Source organism: Larimichthys crocea, chromosome XII, assembly GCF_000972845.2.
Source record: "Larimichthys crocea isolate SSNF chromosome XII, L_crocea_2.0, whole genome shotgun sequence".
NCBI lineage: Eukaryota > Metazoa > Chordata > Actinopteri > Sciaenidae > Larimichthys > Larimichthys crocea.
In genome coordinates, this window is record NC_040022.1 from 8,960,404 (window position 1) to 8,981,343 (window position 20,940).

General features: G+C 38.4%; 1 protein-coding gene across 1 annotated transcript; it reads left to right on the forward strand.

The window, feature by feature from the left end:
- The first annotated feature begins 1,668 nt into the window (after positions 1-1,668).
- On the forward strand, positions 1,669-19,882 carry hs3st2 (heparan sulfate (glucosamine) 3-O-sulfotransferase 2). Its single transcript, XM_010730549.3, has 2 exons — positions 1,669-2,390; positions 18,641-19,882. Exons 1-2 carry the CDS (start codon positions 1,879-1,881, stop codon positions 19,257-19,259), a joined length of 1,131 nt encoding a protein of 376 aa, XP_010728851.1. The 5' UTR covers positions 1,669-1,878; the 3' UTR covers positions 19,260-19,882.
- Positions 19,883-20,940: the final 1,058 nt, after the last annotated feature.

The window sequence follows — 20,940 nt, forward strand, 5'->3', positions numbered from 1 at the left end:
TCGGCCAATTACTCCTGAACCAACCTGAACCTGGTGCTGAAGCAGAGGGGTTCATAATGGAGACTCCAGTACAAATGCTTGCGAACACCGGAAATGTCATTAATGCATACAGTAATCAAGAGGTGACACAAACTGGTCAGATTGCCTGGAAACCAGGGGCTAGAACATCCTGACACACAGCTATGCAGGTCACAGTGACCAAAGGAGACATTGTGTGACCAGAGTGACTCAGAAGTAGTATAAGCAGACTTGAGAAATTATTCAGGTAAAAAAAATAAGTCACAGAACATAACATCAGGTACAGCTGCTGCACACCAACAACAAAACTCACTTTAACTTAAAGCAACATTATGAAGGAAATGGAAACATGCAATGTTGAGGGTATGTGAACTATAACAAAAAAAACAAAACCCTGAAATATCATGTGTCTGCAACTCCACACTAAAGATGCTTAGATGGATAAATTGGTAAGCAATATGGCAAAGAAGAATATCGGAGACAAATGGTGTGTTCTTTCCCAGTTTGTCCCACATTAACATGAATTATTGTGTCAGCCTATTCATTATGTACTGGGGATTCATACTAACATGCACTGTATGTTAATGCACCAGCATATGGATAACGCCATATGGCCACATCCTCAGGTATTTGGAATATGGACACATTTGCATAAATTAATGTCCATTACAGTATGAGATAATAAGTAGTGAGTTGAAAAGAAATCAGTATCTGAATGTAATGTTAATTTACTGATTGTAATTATTTGTTTGTTTTCAGTACACATAAAAAAAGGGTCTCCATAGAGTAAAGAGAACAACATGCAGCTGCCGTTTATCCAGACACAAGATGTTCACTCCTCCTCCATAATGAAACAAACTTAAACAATGATATTGAACCTTTGCATTGCTACATCCAGCTTGTGTCCTGGCAACATGGCAGATCAAGTGTGAGGACTTTCAGAGGCTGCTAATGTGCAGGTTCAGGTGTGCAAAGAAAAAGACTCAACAGAAAGTTCAGCCTTGATGAATCATTCTGTTTCAAGTGAAAAGCAAACATGTTGCATGCAGCAGAAATTGATTGCAAAACTGTTGTTATAGCTGCTTACAAAAACCAAGGTGAAGTTCTCTGAAATTAAAGATGTTACTGAGCATCTTTATACTCCATATCATACGCCTCAGTTAACACACAACCCAAATGAATTAACCTAAAGTTTAAATTATTTTCTGTGTTAATTTACTGACACACAGGAAGCTGGATCTGTAAATCTGTAAATATGATGTTACCTAAAATAGTCAGGATGTTCCTTTAAAAAGACAAAACGCATGTAGAATTATGATCATGGCTATGACGTCAGAGGGTTGATTAAATATTTATAGCTGATAGCCTAAGTGCATAAATCCGCAAAACTTCATTATGAAAGGGGAAGATGGGCTGAGCATCGCAGTCCTCTTGGAGGTGAACATAGGTGAGAGTTTTGCGGACACTGAGGACTCGCTGGACTTTTTCTTTTCTCTCGCAATCGACGCACTACAAGGAGAAGGGTGATCAAGATGGGCGTAAAATTTCTCTGGGATTCATTTTAAGACAGTGCTATGAGTGATTGATCCAAACGACACACTTCAAACTACTTAAGAGAAACTTGTTTGAAGGAGTAATTGTAATTGTAATCGTATTCTGCTCCGAAGTTTTCCCGCACAGTTCAGCAGCCTATGAAAAGAAATAACGCGACTTACGCGCAGTTGATGCCTTCGAGAAGCCACCCCTATCCTCATATGCCAGTCTGTCTGACTTTAGAACATATATTATTGCCAGACCGCAGACCAAGAGAGGAGGAGGACTCCGATGGAAAATCATGCAGCACTTTGAACCCATGGAGACATGGCACATAGGTTCCTCTCATCTACGAACAGATTCAGCGCCAGATTTGCCTTCATATTCACTGTGTCACTGTCCTGCACCTATTTATGCTATAGTATTCTTTTTTGTCGCAGCACAATCATGACAAATCAGGGTTACGAGGGGAAAAGATGCCCGCCGAGCAAGAACGCAGGAGGGAAGAAACTTCTTGGGAAATTAGACAATTGCGCTTCGCTGGAAGTCAGGTCTGCTTTGGATGAGTCTGCTGCCCAGCGAGGATCAAGTGATCTCCGCGACCAAAGTAAAGCTCCTGCCTCGTCTGGGAGTCACTGGGCTGACATGAAGTTGAGAAACATGAGTGTTGCGCAGAAATATGGAAATAAGAAGCTGCCAAATGCGTTAATAGTGGGTGTAAAGAAAGGAGGCACCAGGGCTGTGCTGGAGTTCATCCGGATACATCCAGATGTGCGCGCTCTCGGAACGGAGCCGCACTTTTTTGACAGAAACTATGACAGAGGGCTTGACTGGTACAGGTGAGGAAAAAAAATTAAACAAACATTGAAGTGTTAATTTGTATTTTTTCGGATATAGATGCACTTGCTTTGTTATATTTATGCACAGATGTTTTCACTTCTGTCACACATGTGCAGTGTAGTCATCTCTCTGCTCTTCTGGACAGGGGACTCCTGTGAGGTCCAGATGTAGACAGATGTGCCCATTTAAAACGATTTCTGATTAGCATGACTACAAAGAAGCACATATACATCTTTCATCAGTGGACTAATAATATCATTAATAATTTTAAGCTTTGGCTGTAATGTGTGCATACAGATGCACCATATCTGTTTTCTGGGGCTACCACGCACACATGCAAATACACCTAAGCAGCATACATCACTAAAATCACAAGTTTGATTCTACTTTTTAGTCTGTATAAGCTGCAGATAATCACTGTCATCTCTATGGTGCTGAACAGAGAGGTCCATCAGGCTGATGAAGGATCGGTTCATACAAACAAACACAGCCAACAGGTTTCCAGCTGGCTTCAAACAGCCTACATCTGGGCACAAAATGTTCTTAGCACATTGGTTGGTGAAGGCAAAGAAGCTCATAAGCTGCACCAAGCCCAGAACATCACCCCCTTCACCCACCTCTGTCTCTCTCATCTCACTCAGGCTTCATCTAGATGGCCTCTGCTGAATCTAATCTACAGACTTTTTTATTCATATTTTCTGCTCCTGACCTTTTAAATGTCTTAAACCGAAGCAGAGGGTTCAGGATTTCTCTCAAAAACCATAACTGGCAAACTGAAAAAATAATAACAATTTTATGCTCAAGTGTGCAAATGTCCTCCAAAAAAGGGCTTGATTGTGTTTGTGTTATAATATGTCTGACTGTTGGAGCTGCCTACAGCTTTCTGCTCACATACCCACAGTGCCACACAGTGTGGCAGGAACAGACCACAGAGCAGCACTTCCAAGAACATGGAACAAGCGATAAAGTCTGTTCTCAAGCTGCACTGCAGGAATGAACAGCATAGGCAGCATCAAATTATCATGCATATGAGTACCTGCTCATCATTTCTCAGCCGATAGTTTGCACAGATCTCATTAGACATGCACACCGTTTGGTTTTATCTTAGCTTTTAGCAGCTTCAGTTTCCAGCTTTTTCAATAAATATTGATGATTTAATGACAGGATGTGCGTGGTTAAATACTTTCCTCAAATTCAGAGACACGGTTAATGTCGAGACTGAACTGTATAAACTATATTTGTCAAAATGCTGTCTCCATCTCCAGCTAATCATTAGAGTAACTGACTTGATTGAAATTTAGTAAACTTGTAGTAATACCAAATATATTTTTTACGCTTGACACGAGACATTTCTGCAATGAAGGATTTCTAGTGTAGGATGGATTTATTTTTTATTTATATATATATATATATATATACTAAGATAAAAAAACACTTTAATTCGAGATGATTTCTAGGCCATCAGTTCAGAAGAGCATAACAAACTGTTTTCTAAAGCGAAAGTTTTGTAGAGCTGAAAAATACCATCAGTCCTTAGATTACCAAAAAAATTGCATTTGTTTAGTATTTTATATTTGTGACTTGCACATAGAAAATACGTTTGTTTTAACCTGAAGTTCATAGACAATCTTGTCCTGTCACGCAGTCAATTTCAGACTGAAAACAATTAGACTAAATAAAATGAAAGTAGATAATGTCATTATGGAAGAAGTGTACTCAAGCAGATGCAAGACAATCCACTCCACACACAAAGACTGGCTGTACAATAGAGTTATCTCATAAGCTGCTTCATACTCCTGAAAAAAAGAATCAATCCTTTTCATATTCAAACTAATGAACCAGAGGCTATTGTTTTACAGAAATGCATTAATGTAAGACACAAAAAAACTCCACAGTCCTCTGGTTGGAAGTTTTAAAGCAAGCTCTTGCTTAATAATTTGCATGTTCATTAAGGTTGTTTTTAAATTGCAACTTATGATAATAATCTTAATTTTCTGTGTATTTTACGTGGTTATCAAGCGTACACTATGATGCCGGTTCATTTGCATGCAAAGGAAGGAGCCTTTTTAATCACTTAAGTAAAACTTCCTAAAGGTTTTTTTCTGTTGACTGTCTTTAGTGTTGTGTTTATTTTAGAAAATGAAATTGATTTAGAAACATTACATTGCAAACACCTCAACATATTCAATATGGACCTAGTGGTGAAAGCCTTGATTCATTTACACATGCACACAAAGGGCCAAATATAGACACAGTGTAATGTGTCTACAGTCATAGAGCTAACAGGCATCAACACACTAGTAACTGACCCAACACCAGCTAAACCTCTGGGCACAGCAGACTGAGTATGCAGAAAGAAACAGCTGTGGTGCACTCCAACAGTACAAATCAGACATCACGACAGATCATCTCCTGCTTCAACCAGTGGACCATTTGCTGCACCAGCAATCCTCCATTATATAAATCTTAATACAGCTTAATGATGCAACAGCATCAGTTTACTTCAGCACTGAACTATTAGACCAGTGGTTTGGGCTTCACAGAAGTTCAATCTTGTTTTTTCTGTCACTCTAAATTTAAGCAAAGATCAATCGAAGTCCCACACTGATATGCCACTTGTGGATAATTACAAAGCTGGAATATCGCACGCTTGTTATAAGCTGACAGTTCATAGATTTAACATACTTTAACAATACCATGGATACAAAGGCTGGTTTAATTCACCCTGAAGTAGCTTTTATTCAGCTCGACGAATGACTGAGTGATGTTCATTGCATTAGACCAGCCCTCTGTGATTATCTGTCACAATGTTTGGGTTGTTGGCAGCACGTCACACAAACTCTTTCCATTTTTATTACCTGTCACATTTGTCTCTATAGCAGGTAACGCACATCCTGCATGTGTTGTTCTGCATAAGTTATGAGCTCGACTGCAGATATGTGGGCTGCAAATAATATGATGTTTAATATGAATGAATCGATCTGTCCACCTCAGCAACATTTTCATCATAGTCCTTTGGCATACTAAAAGTCAATCAAACCCACATGACAATTACACCTTCAGTTATTTTTAAAACCCATAAATTAGACATGAAATGTCCTTCCGGATCCATAAAATACAACATAAACTTAAAAATAGAGTAAAAAAAAGTAATATTTATCAACAAGAAGATGTTTCACGTCAAAACTAGAAAACACTGACAGTTAAAAATGAATATATACATATATAAGAGATTTATACAGAAACAACACTGATTTTTAATTGTTAATTATTCCATTAGTAAAAGTTCTCTGAGCATTCTCTTCAAAATTAAACCCCCTCACTACAATAAACAACAACAACCTTCAACCACTAATATGTTTGCTAATAGGACAAGGGCACTTTTTGCAAGGTCGGTTTCACTGCACCCTTGGCTTAGTAACAGCCTAAACAATTGTGATTGATTTAAAGAAAAACTAAGAGGCTGGAGCATTTCCGATACCAGAATGTTAACGGGTGCAGCTCTCTGTGGAGATAGATATGGCTACGTGAGACTAGTGGCTCAGTGGGGTCCGTCAGTCAAAACATTGGTGTAAAATGCCTCAACAATGGCTGAAACGTCATTGGTGCAGATATTCATGACTCCCAGAGGAAGAGTCACTTTATTGATTCCTTGACTTTTTTTATTAGCCACTTTAACACTAATCTAATTTCCTATTTCAGTTCATGAACAGATATTTCTAAAACTTAAGACTTTATTCCACCAGTCCAAAGAGAACTCTCAGGTCATACTAACATTGGCATGTTACACAGTAACTCCACGACTATGCCATCATACAGATATACTAAAAGTTTAATTCTTGACTTTAGGGACAAAATAATCATAACTCATGGTCCACTTAGTAAATATATCGTTCTATGTATTTTATCCATCCAACAATTGTATTTTCTAGTGTGTAATGAGCATTACAGCCTTGATTAATGACTCCAATGGTTAATTGATTATCTAAATTGCCATCTTCATTCATTCTCTATTAACGTGACTAATTCATATTGGAATGGACGTGTACTCTTGACCTTGCGGGAATGTCTGGAAAATCTTCAACGTCATCTCAGTCTTCATCAGCGAAGTGTCATCACAAGATAAGAATGGACAGAAAATAAACACTTAAAACTCATTTCATCTTGTTTTATTTCAACTCATTCTCAGGAGTTAATATCTGTTGAACAGACAGAAACAGACAACGTGACACCAAATTAACTCTCGTCAGTTTCAGTGTACTGGCCAGTTGTTCTGCACAGTCTGTCCTGTTACATTAAGCGTGTGACAGATCATTTAGCCTCAGAAGAAAAATGGTGCAGTGTTCATTACTGTGCCTCCTGAGCAGAACACACATGTGGCCTCATTTATTTTGTGCGACGGTACACATACCCATACAGGACCTGATAAAACAGCCATTTCACTGCCACCAATTTCCTCGTACTTCGCTTGCCACTTTCCCCATCCTCCACAGAATCATAAAGATCAAACAAAAACACGTCGCTGTACACCATCAAGACTTAAAAGGGCATCTCGGCTCTATTGATTTCACAGGAGTCAGAAGCACTTCCAGTAGATTCCCTGAGAAGGGTTGAAATTGTATGAGAGGCTGCAGCTACAAATATTCTCCCGGTCCACATTAATTGGCTCAGGGAGGCAGGGAGCTCTGGAACAGTATCATCAGAAAGGTTGATGAGGACAGAAAGTTAGATGGTTCTCATTTAACACAGAAAACTGCACATTATACAGCGAGCGGTGGTAAGGAGTACGTCTGCATTATTAATGAGCTGTCTTCATTTTCGGTGCAGCACAGAGACATGCAGTGGTTAACATTAATTACAAAACAACTCTTTTTCAGACGTTTCCCCAGAGAGACCACTCTGAAACAATGAGACATGGTGCTTTAATTCCTTTAATAGAATAATTCAGGAAAAAAAATAATTATGCATACATTATGGACCAATCACATGCTAAAGCTCTATGAAATTAAACAACCAACAGTTTCAGTTTGGTCCAAACTGAAATATAGGAACAATTATTAGATGGATTGCCATGAAATGCTGTACAGCTTGAGTGATCCTATGACATTTCCTCAGGCACCTCAATGAGGTCCACATCACATCACCACATGTGGTTTAAGTGAAATGTCTGCAACAGTTGGATGGGCTGCCATGAAATTTGGTGCACACATCCATCTTCCCCACAAGAATTGTGGTGATCCTTCGACGTTGATATATGACTAATTTCATACAAACTAATAGCATTCCCGTCAGCTGATGCTTTGTGATAAGCGATAAGTAGTAAATGTTTGCATGCTAAACCAAGACATGGTAAACATTTAAACACTAAGATTGGTTATTGTGAGCATGTTAGCATTCTGACATTAGTTTAACTAGCTCAAAGCACAACTGTGCCTAGACACAGGCTTACAGAGCTGCTAGTATGGCAGACTCTTGTCTAAGTCTGAGGGAGACCCCTATCCCTAATCTTTTATATATATATAATTTTAATTCATAGACCCAACTCTTGCCACTGCTGTTTATCATAATTTGAATGAATGTATCAGTTAAATCAGGCATGCGTATAATACATATCATTGCATTTAATTTTTTATGAAATTAGTTACACTCATGAATCCACACTTATATACTACACTAAAATGGTCCATGAAAAAAGTCACACATCTCTATCCTCAGCTCTATCTTTATAGAGACATTGTGACTCTGGGACTATCGAGCAGTCAGCAATCCTTAGCTTACACTTTAAGATTGTCAGCTTGTTAACTCCCCCGCCTCCTCCCTACTGACCAGGGATCAAATCCTGTCTGAGCTTTCCCTCCTGTGTCTCCCCTATTATGTGTCCTTTTGTACTTTCCCACCATCTAAGTGAAGAGAGAAAAGTACTAAAGGTGTGTGGAGGGTCCACGTTCTATTTATAAATATCCTTGACTGTCACATTGCAATACTGTACACCCAGAAAGAGCTTCTAAGAGCTTTAATGTTGGTTCAAGAAATCTCCTTGTATGTCAGTTAAGGTGCTGCTGTAATTCTGCACAAATAGGTTGTTAATGGAGGGGAAAATGTGCAGTGACCCCATCACTAATTAAGACATTTACAATTTCACGCTGTTGTTATGAAGGGCATTTTATGTGATTTATAAGATGATAAAACATTTTTATTTCAGCTGCCACACAGATGATACTACAGCATTACAAAAAAGCCTTCACAGACTTGACTTTGTGTTCATCAGCAGCCCAACAGCTGTAAATCCATCAGAAAATACACAAAATAGACAGAACAAACAGTAAGCCCTCATTCGAGAATGTGCAGTTCAGGAATTCAGAGGCCTTCCCGTCTGTCTGAGTGTCTTCATTTCCTTGGACACTTTCCCATGCCACATGTTAATGTGACAGCTTTTAGCTCAGCTCAATTCAATGTGTTATTGTTCAAGGAGAAGAAGTGTCAGTCATTTCCCTCCGCAGACCAAACCGTGAATAATTGTTATTTCAAGGAAAACAAGAGCCTAGTGTTGAAATGACAGCGATTAAATAGATTTTGGTTCAAGGTCAAATACATTATGCGATTTTCTTATTTATATATTTTTTGCAGTATTTCAGGAATGTATTCTCCTCCTTTGAATCTGTTTTGATTCTATTATGTGGCTGACAGGCCTGATGTTTAGAAGATCCTCAAGACATCTGGCTCAGTCAGTCTGCTTTTTCCAACCAATTTGTCTCCAATTAAATTGGAAAAATAGATGCTTGATTCTCAGAGCGCCAGATTGTTATTCACCTCTGTTCCTCACCTCGCTGAATTGGCCGCAGGATTGCTGTATTCGTGTGGACTGCCCTTTGTTAACTCTTAATAGACTTTCAAGGCAGCAGGCTTCTGTTGCTGGTGATTAATGATCAGATGCCATCACAGTTGTAATCTAAGTGAGTGATACTTTAATAATGGAGCAGCTTCTCCAGTGGAGGCTGGATCTATGCTGTCATATCAAGGAATAGGAAAATGCCATTTTTAGGAAGCGCTGTGGCACTTATATTATGAGAATCACGCCGCATAAGAACATTTTCCCAGCACAGTCTACCTGTGTAATACAAACTGTTAATGGGTTTCGACAGCGGAGAAGCACGTCAGCGTGCGGTATTGCCTTTTCAGGACATTTCAGGACAAATGGTTTGTATGAAACACAATCCACCTAAGTCGATTTCTTAAAGTTTGTAAAGAAAGTTTGCATACTAAAAAAATCCTAGCACTTATAACACTATAAAAAAAAATCATGTAAGCAAATGAATGCAATTATTTTGTTGCAATTAGGACAAAAACCCACTAAAGACTAAAAATCACTTTATTTGTCCAACTTCCTGCATGATATTTGCATTGCATTTGCTCAGTCTTACTTTGCTGCTCTGCACTGTTGTTGAATGTTTTCAGTCTGAAGATGAATGACATGAATATCAAGCTGTAGTATTAATTTTTTTATGATTGCATGTTATATATATATAATTCATTTCTCAGTAACTCTTATAAAAGCTTTGAACTATTTCTAGTTTCCAAACCAAAGCCTGTTGTGTATTACCACAGACTGTGGCCATCATTACTCTGCATGCTGCTTACTGTGATAACACACTGGCAATGAGAACACAGGAGACTTTTTTCTGATAATTTACTGTGTAACTGTTTTGTTGTTAAATTACTCCAGAGACCGAACAAACACTGCATGTAATGGATACTTTGATTCTGGCCTCTCCATGGTCAGCCCGTGGGCCCGCACATTGTGTAATGGGCAGGGTTCATTATTGGTCCTTGTAATGACAAATATTTGTTGTCTGGCAAAAGGTAAAGGCCATTCTCTAAATCTCCCTGCCTCCGCCCCTGCAGAAACATTGTGATTAATGGTTTCCAACTTAAATCGCAATCAGATCAGTGTTTGCCTGAAGTCCTCCAACTCATTAAACTCTTTCATTAGTAATAGTCTGTTGCCACGCTATACATTGATTTATTACAAGTAATAGGGAAGATGATTCACATGCGCTTTCCATATTCTACATGTAACATTAGTGGAAGATCATTAGTGGAAGAAGTGTTTTGGAAGAAGTTATTTTTGTTTGTTCATTATTTTTGCATGTTGCATGTGTAGCTTTGTTGCATGACGATGATGTATTTGTGCTGCAAACATTTACTGAGAACTTGTCTTGAACTGACAATGTACAACATTCTGTTTTAAGTTCAAACCACAGTGAAATGACAGTAATAAATTCTGAGTTCATTGATCGTTCACAAGGAGATGATTCAAAGCTGACCTTTACTTGTTCTGATGGTCTGCATCCCTGATGAACCTGCGTTGCTCTTTAGAAGTTTAAGCTGTTCAAAAAGACTCTTTTCTCTGGAGCTGAATAGTCCAATGTTTCACTTCATCACTTCTCCTCACAGTAAGAAAGATATTGTGTGCATACTGTAGGTAATGCAGCAATTTGCAGCTTTTTTCTATTCATATGTATGCAGTGTCACATACAGGGGGTGGATCTCTGTAGTCTGCAGTATAAATGTATGTATGTTGTATAATACAACAGCCCTGCACCAAATAGCTTTCAATGTCCAATCTTTCTTTTCTTTCTGTTATAGAGAGGTATTATTAGTAATCATTAGTATTCTACTGTTTTACTTGATTGTGGTTTTGGATGAACTTATTTTATATGTCTCTTTGGGAAAAGTTTAGTTTTAATTTTTGCTTTTTGGTAGACATGGGATATAAAGAGAGCCTGGTCATCTATCAATTGGTATCTGTGTTTGAAACAGAAGGAGATTTGTGCTACTGGTCATTGCTGTTTTGTATTGTTTTTAATGCCCTCTGAATAAATCTTGTTATATTTGGTGAGCCTGAATGTTTAGTCCGGGCCCAAATAAAAATTGAATATCAATATGAAAAGTAAGTAACGTGACCATGATGTCATGTTTGGTCCATCAAACATGACATCGTGGAATATACCATGCCATTTTTGTGTTTCATTTTACACTTTTTAAATGGTGTTTTTTAAGCTGGACCATGTTTTTGTGTCAAAGTGAGTAATGGGGACAATACGATTTGAATTTAGTTTAGTTTAGTATTGATGGAGAGCACAGGCTTCAGTATAATTCTTATGGGCATATTTTGCACCATCAAAATACTTTCATTAAAAGTGCTTATTTTTGCTACTTACTGGCTCAGATTGTCATTATAAGTGTCTGACCACATAACCCTACAGAGAAATGAAACATTCACTTGATCCGATGTGTGTCTAACTAGGTCTCGCTCAAAGGGAAGTCTCAGGAGAAGTGAGGTTTTTATTGCAGTGGAAACGTGAGCATAATAATGCACTGGGCAAGATAAGTTGTTGTGTTGGATAACAGAAAGTGTAGCTTAGTGTTATGTAAAAGATTTTCAACATGAGTTAAGTCACCACAGACTTTTGGTTTGACATAGGACACAAACAGCAGACTCCTTAGTGAAAGTTGTGTTTGTTTGAAATATCCATCAACCCAAACTGCCTCCAGACATGGACCTTCTCGTTCTTTGTACTACGTCAGCTTTCATTTTGTCATTATGACATAAAATGAAATGCCGTTTTTCTCATATAACTCAGTAGGCACTGGTGTGAAATGACACGTGAAAAGCAAAAGAAAATGAGCTGTGATAACACATGAAATGAGTTAACACATTGGTGTGTGATTCACACACCATTTGGTCATATAGGCTGGTTGGTAATGGTCACGTTGTCATAAATGTTACTGAGCATATTCATGCTTCCTGAGGATGAAGCCCTTTTAGTGTGGACACTGTGATTTCCTCTAGTCCTGAAGCACTCTGTAGGCGTTGTTGTTTCTGACATACCACAATATGGTAGGTGGTGGCCGTAGGACGACGTAGGATGGAGTCTCATGCAGTTGTCTATTAGTGCTGTCACTGAAAAATGTAGATGAGAGGCCAAGTTACTGCTAATGTTGTTTTGCCAGATCACCGTCTAATTGAAGTACAAAAGTCAACTACGTGGGTTTCATGACTCAAATTCACAGCCAATCGAATGTCTCCCTGCAGGACCGTGTATCCTGTTCTTTGATGAGGTTTCCTCCAGACCTGTGTGAACCTGATGAAATGGAGAATTGCCTGCCTGTAGGGGCAAAGCCTGCAGGGTTGAAAGTGCTCATCCCAACTCATGGTTGGTGTTCATTTTGTTGAACACCACAGCTGAACGACTAAACCTTTACTGCCCCATGAGAAGTCGAAACCTCTGTGAACTAGAACTACTGGGCAATTTACTGATATTAACCGGCTGGCAAAAGTCAAAGAAATCATTACAGAGATTCATTTACAGCTATGAATCCATGGCTGATGAATTGCTTCAAGTAAACTTTTCAGTGTTTCACTGATACCTTTATTTCCAGAGGAACATCTTGACTGTTGTTGTCTTAAGCTTTTCCTTATGATTGGCCTGGATCAGTCTAATTGTTGTCCTGCATTGGCTCTACTGCTGTAAAAACTGTACCATGTTCTCCCAGTGGGGCTGCACACTGCCGGAGAATGGTGTATATGGGTTTAATGGGGAGTCCTGGGTACTTTGAAATAAAGACATCCATGTTTGTGGCTTATTCCACCATAATGATATAGCAGCGTCCAGAGGGAACTAAGTGTGACCTCTTGCCTCGACTGCGCCAACAGAGATAAATTGTTCAGCGAGATTGCAGCAGATTCTTTCAGGGTCACTGCAATATGCAGACCAGCTTTGAGTATGTTACAGCTCAATAATGACTGGCAATGACCGCTATGCTTTCCATTGTTGACCTTATGTGAACATACATAGTTGCAGAGGGATGCTCATTCTTAGGTTTTGTTCTTTTGTTTCTCATCGTTCTTTCTTCATGTGGAGTGAACAATAAATCTAACATGAAACATTTGAAATCATTACAGGCCAGAATGAATAGTCAGCAAAGTGGTTAATATTTCTCTTACTTCACAGTCAAAATCCTAGCAAAAATAAATAAATAAATAAATACATGCTGAAGAAGCTTCTAAATATTTCTCATAGAGGGCATTATTTTGTAGTTCACTTTACTTAAAACTGTTACACACCATGTAATATCCTGTAAACAAACCAAAACAGATGCTTGAGGTTTAATTTATAATGATACCAGCCAGGCATCTTTCTAGCATGCTAGTTGGTAGTAGAAATACTGAATTGTTAATATTCATAATTATATAACATAAAAACTAATAACATTAGTAATGGTCATGTAATGTTGAATTCAAACTGACCTAAATTAAAAAAAAATTAGCCTCTTTTACAGAAATTACCAACACGAATGGTGTAATTACAGAATCAAATGCAATGCTGAAGCGTGCCGAACACATTAACTCAACTGTGTTGTGTTATTTGACCAGGTCTCATTTACAACATTGAGCACATCTTCTTCACCTAAGTTCATTTTCCCAGAGTGATTAAAATGTCACAGTCAAGCCTGTAATGCATCCTGACTTAAAGTTTTATCAAGAAATGGGAAGAAGCCTGTAAATTATACTGGCGAATTTAGTATTGACTCTGAGTGAGAAGGAGGTAATCAATCAGAGCACTTCGCTCAAATGTCATTTAATCAAGGCATGTGTGTGTGTGTGTGTGTGTGTGTGTGTGTGTGTGTGTGTGTGTGTGTTCACACGTGTGGCTCTCACAAAGCAAGATGTTCACATTAAGATGCATTTTCTGCATACTGATAAAGATGCAAAGGTTTTATAATGATTACCATTGAAATTACAATCTTTCCTCAATTTTCCGACTGCAAATAATCGCTACCAAGCAAGGACTGAACAGCTTTCACTAAAAGCACACCAGAACCGACTTCCATAAAGATCCACAATTTTATCTTCTTATTTCAGATACTGTGTGCAGTGCTGATACTTTCTTGGGGGCATGTGGAGAGAAAAATCCTGATGGTTGGTTCAGACACCTGCCTCAGGTATCACATGTTCCTCTTCTGGACTGATTCCTGCTATCTTAATAAGAAACTGAAAATGTGGTTTCTGCTGGCATGTCTCTTAGTGAGCAGGAGAAGAAGAAAATGATTTATCGAAAACAGTAAATCTCTGGGGGTGGGGGGGTTATGTCACATGTGGTGATTAAAGGTTAATATGTAGCCATTAAAATCAGCTTCAGCAGAGCTGGCTCATATGTGAATCCTAATTTTGTGTAGATAAATGAACACAAGCCTCAACTCCAAAATGCTAGATCAAAACAATGTTTGTAGATATTACAGGCCCAGTGTTCCTCATTAACATCACCCCAAGACAGGCAACTTGGAACTTGGTCCACGCTGCTCCCACTGACATGAAAGCATCCTTTATATGAAAGGCCTAGAGTTCAATAAAAATAAAACCTTTGATCATTGATTTTGCACCTTGTTCTCTTTGGCTGCGGTTACAGCTAGTTAACCAATCCTTTCAATGGACAACTGGACTACAGTTCTGGCCACATTGTGAGTGGTTGTTCACATGCACATTAGCTTGGCAGAGGCTCAACGCAAGGGAAGCAAAGCATGATACTCTTGAGGCACTGCTCAGAGATGCAGACAAGAAAAACAATTGAATAAGTCATCGCTAGTCAGATTTTAACAAGGTAGACTGCTGTTGGTTTTTGTACCAACATGCAGCATTTGTTTGGCTTTGTTTCTTTTAACCATGACCACAATCAATCTCTAGTATTATGTCACAAACCATCTTTCTATAAGCCTAACCATGTCATTTCTGTGCCTTGCTGAACTGATGGAAAAAGTCAAAGCCACCTGTTGGCTATTTGTTGGGAACATTGCTCACTAGGTTTATATTACTTACATCATAGAAAGCTCTCAATGCCAGCACAGCTTTCTATTCCTAGTGTGACCTTTGCGATCCCTGTTAGTCACGGGACACTTGTCTTGCACATCGCGAGTCCCCTTGAAGTGTCTCTTGGAGCGATGTTGTTGTGTAAGCCATGGATGTTTTAAGAACTAGAAACTGCATTCAGAGATGGAGCCCTATTTGTTTTTCTGAAAGTTTCTCATTAGGCATCAGTGCTGTAGCACGGTCTCAGATTCAAGTTGAGACTTTTTAATATTTTCTCTGTTGTCTTGGACTTATCTGTATTTGCACTCAAACTTGTTACGATGTCTATGATGTTGAGTCAATGAATATATTAAGTTGAGCTTTATGTGACTTTTAAGTCTGTAATTCTAAGGTGGGGTTGCACTGTATTTGCTTTTCGATCATCACAAATATAGCACCAGTGCCCTTCTCATGCCGTTTTGTCTTTGGAGTGTTGAGTATGATAATCAAATGAAATTGCTATACCTAATCACACACTGTTGTTGCGCTTTTGGATCATTACTCATAAATATGCAAAATGATGATATCTCTATCAGAATCAGAAATATTAAAGTATTTCTGATTCTGATTCTGAAAGCATCACAAAAGTTCTAAAAAAGGGAAGTAAGTTGGCTTAAAGAGGATTCTTTTTTTTCTGTCTTGGTCTTGTCTTCAGCCTCTTTGAGCTTGGACTAAACTCGTTCTTGACTTAGCCTAGTCTTAGACAGCACTGTTAGATACATGCTTTACTTTTTCCAGCCAAGCCAGTTAAGAGCAGACACGTGCAAGACATCTGCTATCCATGCAAGATGACTTCCTGCTGGCTCCCTACACACACACAAATGCATTAAAATCATTAAGTTATTCAGCTTTTTCACTCTGATGTTTAAAGGAGTCAAAATATCTGAAACAATAAATTCCAAACACAAAAAATGTATTCCGTATTTTGAATGTGTAGGGAAAATGTAGGCTGTTTCCTTGGGGGTTGGTGTGGTTGGTTTTTCTGTTTCCGAGGAGGATAGCTTTTGGAAACACAGCTTTAAACAGGAGGAAGAGGTGGAGTCAGGTGACCTTTCAACATCGTGGGCAGCTTTTTCTTCTTAAGAATTCAGACTGTACTGATTGCACTTGCACTTGGCTTTGATCCAATCACAGTGTGAGTCAGATCACCTGCAGTTGTGATCCTGATGCATTTTGATTGCACTTTAGTGTTCTGTGTGCATTAACACGTTGCAAAAACGTGTGTTTGACCTTATCCAGATAAGATATCCAAATCCAGATGACACGTTAATATTACCTGATACCTGAGTATGTTTGCTAAAAACACAAAAGAAACGGGACAGAAACATTTCACAGGAAAAAAAACACCTTCATTTTATTATTAACCCTTTACATTCTAATAATTTATCTCTCTCTTATTGCTATAGCTTCCCAACTGAGCTACATCTTTTTGGGCTTGTTCTAACCCTCCTATTTCCATTTCCAGTTTCTATATCAGTCCCCTCAGTGTTGTATAACCTCTGTGTAACAGTCATATAAGTTATCCAGTGCTGAGACTCACTGGGAGTAAACAAACAGAACAGCAGTGAAAATCAATAACTCAAGGTAGGTTTGCACATGCTTCAAGTTCCTCTGATGGACAGGCTCACTTGGATTTTTGTATTCTGCATCCAAAAAAACAAAAAAACAAAACCAAACAGTGCAAGTGAAAAACTTGATTTAACATAATTAGCTTCTAATAAACATCAGATTTTCAGTATCATGCTATGATTTGTGCGTAAACACTTTTATTCTAGAAAATATTGCCCTCTCTTTCTCTCTCTCTCTCTCTCTCTCTCTCTCTCTCTCTCTGCTTATATATATATAAGCAGAAGCATCTGACCTTTCACTGTACGCGTTCACATTGTCAACCCAGTTTTGCAATATGACGAGTTACAGTTTACAGTTTTGAACCAGCACACATGGGATCCTCTCATCTACACAATGTTCATCTCAGAGGATGGTGAAAATGTGTGGAACTGACAAGCCAGATAACGAAGATAGTTTCCTCAGCACACAACCAAAGATGTGTTTAGATTCTGCACCTCCTGGAAAATGGCTGCAAGTTTGTTAGTCTGTAGCAAAGCTGTTTGCTTGAAAAGGTGCTGTTCTCATAAAAGATTAATAGTTGCCTAGTGGCCCTGAGGCACCCAAGCCAACAACTCAGGATTCATAAATAAATCTAAATGGATCAATATTTCCAAGACTTCAGAGGTAACCTATGGCTACCCCTACCTTGAGAGAGAAAACTTTGAGAAAGGTTAGGTTTTAATCGAAGCCTTCCCGCAGTAATAATAAAGAAAGCGTGGTATTTAATCATCGGACCTGTGTGGTAACATACCTGAATCCAGAAACGGATTCCCATGCAGTAAAATAGAGAAATTCAGGCACTATATCTTCTCTAATCATGAAAGTAAAAGACCAGCTGTACTATACTGCAATTATTCTCACCAAACTGCAGAGTTATTGTCCTTTTTCTATTTAAAGGTAACAGGGAAGAAAGTATGTATGATCTCTAAACTGTGGTGGAGGCTTGTCTCAGCAGCCAACATCACATGCTCATTAATCAGCTTTTATTGAACAGAAGTGCCAAAGCAGAATGACATATTAGACTGAGAAGGAAAACTCACTTGACAAATATGACAAATAGAAACATTTGCATGTAGTTTTGAAAGACACAGTATTTTCTAGTTTCTATTATACGAAGATATCTATAGATTTGTTGCTGCTTTTTACATGACTGGTGTTTTCCTAATTGCCAGTGTAACAAAAGACATTCAGTAATGTGCTTGTGAATGTGCTTCTGAGGCACTTACTTTACTAGTGAAAGTCATACTGGAGAACGATCATTGTTGAGTTATTTTTTCCCATTTTATGTCATAAAACAAACAACTTGGAGTGAGCCACACAGCACAACAGGTGGCATTCACTCCCATCTGTGAATGAAATCTTGTGAATGAGACTCAACAAGAAATTTTCCAGTATGACTGTAAGTATTTCCAGTTTGTGCTACTTCATATTTCAACTCCACTGTTTACATGATCACTAACAATAGTCCAACATTAGACTTTATCAATATGTACTTCACTTCACTAACACATACAGTGATAACTTATAAGAATGCATAGTCTGTTATAACACGCAAGGTGATTGTTGAGATGTGTTTATCTGTTAAAACATGTATATAACATAACCGGATTCATGTATGCTTTCCTAAACTCATCCATGAAACAGAAAAGACCAGTGAAAATGCTCCTGGACAGGCGAATAACAACTCTTTCTGACTCATTCATGTGTGTTTTATTCTTTTGTTTCTCCCTCTAGGGGACTAATGCCACGAACACTAGACAGCCAGATCACATTAGAGAAGACTCCAAGCTACTTTGTCACCAGAGAGGCACCCAGACGCATCTCCAGCATGTCCCATGAGACCAAGCTGATTGTTGTGGTTCGTAACCCGGTCACAAGAGCAATCTCTGACTACACACAGACTCTTTCCAAGAAGCCAGACATCCCTACATTTGAAGAGTTGGCCTTTAAGAACAAAAGTCTGGGTCTCGTTGACTCTTCGTGGAACGCCATTCGGATCGGGATGTATATTCTGCATCTGGAGAACTGGCTGCAGTACTTTCGCCTGTCGCAGATGCACTTTGTGAGCGGAGAGCGGTTGATCACGGATCCTGCAGGGGAAATGGGCCGTGTTCAGGACTTTTTAGGACTGAAACGAATAATCACAGACAAGCACTTCTACTTTAATCGAACCAAAGGCTTCCCCTGTCTGAAGAAGCCAGAGAGTAGCAGCCAGCCACGCTGCCTTGGCAAATCCAAGGGCAGGACTCACGTACAAATCGAAGAGGAGGTCATAGAGCAGCTGCAGGAGTTTTATAGGCCATTTAATATCAAATTCTATGAAACTGTGGGGCAAGACTTCAAGTGGGATTGAGAATGTCAAACAGAAACCATGCTGTTTTTAAAATGGCTACCTCTGAAGACAAACATAAATGAGGGTATCTTCAACAAAATGTTTAAATGGCAAGTTTATTGAGCTATGTATAAATTGACATAATTAATATAGAATAATAAGTATTAAAATCAAATCATATAAATGGTTTCACATCATGCTGCATTTTGGGTTGGTGCAATTTCCTTTAAAAATATATACAGAAGCCAATTTTCTTCATGACATACAGTACATGACATATGATTCATTGACAGGCAACCGACATTAACTCATAACCAAGTCATTAACCAGCAATCATCCCACTGCCTTCCTGCCATTTAGCCACCCTGGACCTATACTAATGACATTGCTTGAATATTCATTACATAGATGACTTATTTATTCATAATATCCTCTGAAAATGAAACACTGGCTTCACTGTTAAAATGAGCTCTCAACATGAATTTGCAGCGAAATGTCAAAAGCAAAGTGATAGATTTCCTGAATAAATGCACTGTAACTGAGGAGAAAAGAATAACACCTATATTACGACAGATGCTAACACTGATAAAGGTTCAGCATTTGTTGAACTCTTCTTCAGCTCTTTCTGTGTCAGTATTTTTGTTGTGATCATCAAAATAAAAGGCAAAAGTCAAATTTCAGTATTTATCTGAGATATGTTCTGTTTTTTCTTGCCTAGACATGATTAACAGTAAGCAGTATTGTTTTCTTCTTATGGTGTCAAGTAATAGTATGCAACTGTATTCCCTACATTTGTGGTGTATTCTTGTCCAATATTGATCACTATCTGATAACACAACATGTGCTGCTCATTAATTTTGGGGTTTCCATTACAAGCACATAAATCAAATCTGAGTCCTGTCTCTGTAACATACAGGCATTAAATTCTTAATCTAATGAGTCATGCTAAAGTTGTCTATATCCAAAGTTTTAGTTGTTAACACAGGACTACAATTACATACAAACTTTAGGAATTCACCCGCACATTTAAGCGTGACATTCACTCACATCTCCTGGCCAAATTTCAAGGAATATACATAACACAGTAGTGCAAAGACATTTGTATTGAGCTTTTTGAAAGAGATAAAACGTCCCTTACCAAATTCTGCCATGCATGTCATTGATCTCATTAATTTTCAAGATTTCTCTTTTGATGGATTTGATCGTGCTCTCTCAGAATGGGTCTCCATGCTAAGCAGCTAGATTAACCTCCCGAATTTATGCCCTGAAGCCAATCAGAGATGTCATTAATAATTTCCACTCTCCAAAATCCTTGACACAAAAGAGGAAGAAAAGTGCAGAAAACCAAGGAATCAATGCAAAAAGTGATAATAATACAATAATATCCTAAATGAATTACATGCAAATTTATGCCTAGTATATCTGTGTGCTGTGAAATGTGGTAGCAAATGTACAGTGGATCTTTTAATGTACAGACTGCAGATGTCAGACCAGCACAGGATTAAGAACATAGACAACCTCTGCAATTATTTCAAATGAAGTCCCCAGGTGGTATTTGTGCTTTAGAATTAACTTTCATTGTGAACTGACTACAATATGACCTTCCAACACTGCTGAAACTGCAAGCGCTGGCATGTTCACTTATCAAGCCTAATTAGTCCGAGATGTTGACATTCTCCTTAAATCAGTCTCTTGGACTGCT

What these genes read in the sequence shown, in the direction of transcription:
- hs3st2 (XM_010730549.3), top strand. Translation starts at nt 1,879, where the DNA reads ATGGCACATAGGTTCCTCTCATCTACGAACAGATTCAGCGCCAGATTT. An exon ending in AGAGGGCTTGACTGGTACAG is followed by an intron (nt 2,391 to 18,640) that starts GTGAGGAAAAAA and finishes TTCTCCCTCTAG; the next exon opens with GGGACTAATGCCACGAACAC.